General features: G+C 45.8%; 1 protein-coding gene across 1 annotated transcript in view; it reads right to left on the reverse strand.

Annotated features, from left to right (window-relative positions):
• LOC112215028 (transcription factor SOX-5) overlaps nt 1-5,000 on the reverse strand; it is a 115,470-nt gene that overhangs the window by 59,226 nt on the left and 51,244 nt on the right. The window contains 1 exon segment of the mRNA XM_042298035.1: nt 2,541-2,713. Coding sequence (XP_042153969.1) covers nt 2,541-2,713 — 173 coding nt within the window.

A 5,000-nucleotide genomic window follows, 5' to 3' on the forward strand; every position in this document is an offset into this window, starting at 1 on the left:
TGTCAAATGTGGATGTGACATGTGATCTGTGCTGGGCTCAGAAAGTAACTATACTCCATTATAATACATCCATTATATACTGTTCACTTCAAAGGGCAGATATATATGAATCGTCTTCAGAGTGCAAACAGTCTTTGTAAAGCTCAGAGCGCCCCAGCGGCTAAACCACCTTACACACAGACAGAAACCCTTCCCTATGTAAATACCTGGCAGACTCCCGCCTGCATACTGGAGGGGCCGCGCGCCTGTGTGTGTGTGACTGTGTGTGAGTGTGTGTGTGTATGACTGTATGGGTGTCGTACTTCTATCCGCTCCAACCAAAACAAACCCTCAGTTCGTTCCTGTGCTACTTTACATTGTTTAAGATGCCTTGGGTGGAGGTACAGTAGCGTGTGAGTGGGATGTGTATGAAAGTGCCAGTGGGTCTGTGACGGTTGTTTCTTTAAGATCTGTGTGTCAGCCCTCACCTAGGCACTTAGGTATCTAGAGTGTGTACGAACGTACAAGGGTGTGTGTGTGTGTGTAAATGTACAGTTGAAGTCGGAAGTTGACATACACCTTAGCCAAATACATTTAAACTCAATTTTGAACAATTCCTGACATTTAATCCTAGTAAAAATTCCCTGTTTTAGGTCAGTTAGGATCACCACTTTATTTTAAGAATGTGAAATGTAAGAAAAATAGTCGAGAGAATTATTGATTTCAGCTTTTATTTCTTTCATCGCATACCCAGTGTGTCAGAAGTTTACATACACTCAATTAGTATTTGGTAGCATTGCCTTTAAATTGTTTAACTTGGGTCAAACGTTTCGGGTAGCCTTCCACAAGCTCCCCACAATAAGTTGGGTGAATTTTGTCCCATTCCTACTGACAGAGCTGGTGTAACTGAGTCAGGTTTGTAGGCCTCATTCCTCATGACATAGCTGGTGTAACTGAGTCAGGTTTGTAGGCCTCATTCCTCCTGACATAGCTGGTGTAACTGAGTCAGGTTTGTAGGCCTCATTCCTCCTGACATAGCTGGTGTAACTGAGTCAGGTGTGTAGGCCTCCTTGCTTGCCCACAAAGTTACTATGGGATTGAGGTCAGGGCTTTGTGATGACCACTATAATACCTTGACTTTGTTGTCCTTAAGCCATTTTGCCACAACTTTGGAAGTATGCTTGAGGTCATTGTCCATTTGGAAGACCCATTTGCAACCAAGCATTAACTTCCTCACTGATGTCTTGAGATGTTGCTTCAATATATCCACATCATTTTACCCCCTCATGATGCCATCTATTTTGTGAAGTGCACCAGTCCCTCTTACAGCACCACAACCACACCACACCACACCACACCACACCACACCACACCACACCACACCACACCGCCACAACATGACGCTGCCACCCCCGTGATTCAAGGTTGGGATGGTGTTCTTTGGCTTGCAAGCCTCCCCCATTTTTCCTCGAAACATTTTTTAAAATCTATTTTACCTTTATTTAACTAGGCAAGTCAGTTATTCTTATTTTCAATGACGGCCTATGAACAGTTGGCCTTGTTCAAGGGATTCGAGCTTGCAACCTTCCGGTTACTAGTCCAAAGCTCTTACCACTAGGCTACTCTGCCGCCCCAAACATAACAATGGTCATTATGGCCAAACAGTTCCATTTTTGTTTCATCAGACCACTGGACATTTCTCCAAAAATTACGATCTTTGTCCCCATGTGCAGTTGCAAACCGTAGTCTGGCTATTTTATGGCGGTTTTGGAGCAGTGGCTTCTTCCTTGCTGATACAGGACTCGTTTTACTGTGGATATAGATATTTTTGTACCTGTTTCCTCCAGGACTTTCACAAGGTCCTTTGCTGTTGTTCTGGGATTGATTTGCACTTTTCGCACCAAAGTACGTTCATCTATAGGATACAGAACGCATCTCCTTCCTGAGTGGTATGACGGCTGCGTGGTCCCATGGTGTTTATACTTGTGTACTATTGTTTGTTCAGATGAACGTGGTACCTTCAGGCGTTTAGAAATTGCTCCCAAGGATGGTCCACTATTTTTTTCCTGAGGTCTTGGCTGATTTCTTTGGATTTTCCCATGATGTCAAGCAAAGAGGCACTGAGTTTGAAGGTAGGCCTTGAAATATATCCACAGGTACACCTCCAATTGACTCAAGTGATTAGCCTACCAGAAGCTTCTACAGCCATGACATCATTTTCTGGAATTTCCCAAGATGTTTAAAGGCACAGTCAACTTAGTGTATGTAAACTTCTGACCCACTGAAATTGTGATACAGTCAATTATAAGTGAAATAATCTGTCTGTAAACAATTGTTTGAAAAATGACACAAGGTAGATGTTCTAAACGACTTGTCAAAACTATAGTTTGTTAACAAGAAATTTGTGGATTGATTGAAAAACAAGTTTTAATGACTCCAACCTAAGTGTATGTAAACTTCTGACTTCATCTGTATGTCTTTGTGTGTGTATTTTATCATACATCTGTGTGTGTGTGTCTACCTATATATCATTACATCACACACATTTCCTTCGCTCTCACCTGGTCCTGTTGTTGCTTGGCCAGCTCCATCTGTTGCCGCTGCTTCTCGATCTGCGAGGCGGCCAGTTTCTTCTGCTCATCGTGGGCCGCCAGGAGCTGCTCCCTCAGGCTGCTGAGCTGGCTGATCATGCCCATCAGCTGGCGCTCCTTCTCTGCTAGGCTTTCTGAGGTACCTGGGGTGGCAGAGGGGAGGGTAAATGTTAGAGGTTGGAGGTCAAAGAGCACCCAGAACAAACTAGGGAGGAAAAGGAAAGAATAAATGTCTAGGTTTTGGATGTCGAGCTCGAAGTTCAGAGGTCGATGTCAATGGGCCGTGTCTGGGGTAGAAGGGTGTGGCAGCTTACAGTACAGGGCCAGATCTGTTAAAAACAGAGTTAAGTGCGCTCATTCCAAATGCTAAATGAATCCTTAGTGCAAACCCTGTACTTAGTCTAGATCTGAGAGGATTTGGATACATGCAATATAGGAGATCATGTTGCTAATACCGAATAACATATATCCAAGACTGTTTTGCCTAAGGGTAGAGGTAGGTGGTAGGGTTTAACTTGGAATGCAGTCTCAGTCAAGCCTTCCTCTCTTTCCCTCTGAGCAGTGTGTGTGTGTCAGACAGCCCCAGGCATCTTTGTTTACCCTCCAGTCACCACGCCTCCTGCTCACAGTTAGCATGACCTGACCTTTGACCCTAAAGATCCTGACATATGAGCCCCATTCACACGCATGCACACACGTGGTCTCTCTCTCTCTCTCTCTCTCTCTCTCTCTCTCTCTCACACACACACACACACACACTCACACAGACGCACAATTTCACACAGACACACACCGACACGCGCACGCACACACACAAGGGAGGAAACCTAAATCATTCAACAGGATGTAGTTACACAGAGGCACGTCGAGGCGCTTACACAGTGTGTGCGCGTGCGTGTGTGTGTGTGTGTGTGCTCATAACTGTGTTAGACTATTTTCCTTCAAGTCTTTAGTGTCTGTCTATGTGTGACATACTGTGTATGCATGTAGGATTACTTGATGTGTGTGTGTCTTTGTTCTTTGGAATCTACTGCATATATACATACGTGTGTGTGTCCCTCTCCAGCAGTACAATCCCCCGTTATTCCCCAGCTGCTACTACCTTCAGCAGAGTCGCATTCCTTCCCCAGTCATACCAGATGAGAGAGACGACAGAGAGAGAAACAGAGAAAGACACGGAGGGAGAGAGAAAGGGGAGAGGAAAGGGCCACTGACCTGACCCCCTGACCTCACAGGAAGGTGAGAGTGAGCTCCATTTGTTCCCCCTGATGTTCTAAACCTCCACCCCTCCTGGCATCCCTCCTTCCCTCCGCCAACAATTGACAATAAAGGCAACTGTCACAGCCGCCCGTTGGAAAAATAAACCCTTTGCTGTGTTGAACAGCTCACGGACCCACAGACCAGCCCTTCACTACTGCTGACCGAGACTAGAAAGGAGCTCCTGTTAAAAACGCTGCCCGTCCAGAAAGAAGGGGGGTTGAGAGGAAAAGGGAGGAGAGGTGGAGGGGTGAAAGGGGGTGATCAAAAGAGGTATTTCTTCCAGGGGAAGGGGTATAAGACCCCTACATTAACACACTAACTGGGAGGAATGCTGATTGTCTGACTGGGTAGGACTGAGAGGTTGACTGTCTGATAAAAAATGGCTTTCAACGGGGACCTGGACAGGGGAAAATACCCCTGTAATACCCTTAAAATACTGCACCTCAATCCACTTCTGTTCGCTTCTAGATACCCTCAAACGTGAAACCTGTTAGTAGGGTGAACCCTTACACACATACAGATAAAAGCATAGGCACATCGATCAACACACAAGCATTGGTGTGCATACATAAATGTACCAGTACACACAAATATTCACAATCTCTCTCTCCGACCCCCCTCCCCCACTCTCTCTCTCCCTCTTTCCCTCCCTCTCCCATTCACGTTCAACAAACACTCCGGCGTCATCAATCACAGTGTGTTAGTTGTTTCCTCAGCTGCTGGTGGATCAATACGTTTCCTTCTGCTCCAGACTTCCTTAGGCAGATCCTGGTCTGCGTCCCAAAGGGCACCCTAGTCCCTATACGGTGTACTACTTTTGACCTGGGCTCAAAGAGCTCTGGTCATAAGTAATGCACTATGTAGGAAATATGGTGCCATTTGTGACGCAGGCATAGAGCCCTGAAACCAGCCTCACTCCTATCACATCCACTACTAATTAACCAATTTGTAACAATGTAGTAGTTGTCAAGACGCTCTCAGGCTAATTAATGACTAGGCTTAACAGATACCTCCCCCATGGCAGTTAGACTAGTACAGAGGGAGAGAGGGAGAGAGGGAGGGAGGGAGGAGAGAGGGAGGGAGGTAGAGAGAGAGGGAGAGAGGGAGGAAAAGGAGAGGGGAAAGCAGAAGTGGTTCCACAAACTCTTTTGGGTTTTGACCCAAACAAAT

This window comes from Oncorhynchus tshawytscha, linkage group LG15, assembly GCF_018296145.1.
Source record: "Oncorhynchus tshawytscha isolate Ot180627B linkage group LG15, Otsh_v2.0, whole genome shotgun sequence".
Lineage (NCBI taxonomy): Eukaryota > Metazoa > Chordata > Actinopteri > Salmoniformes > Salmonidae > Oncorhynchus > Oncorhynchus tshawytscha.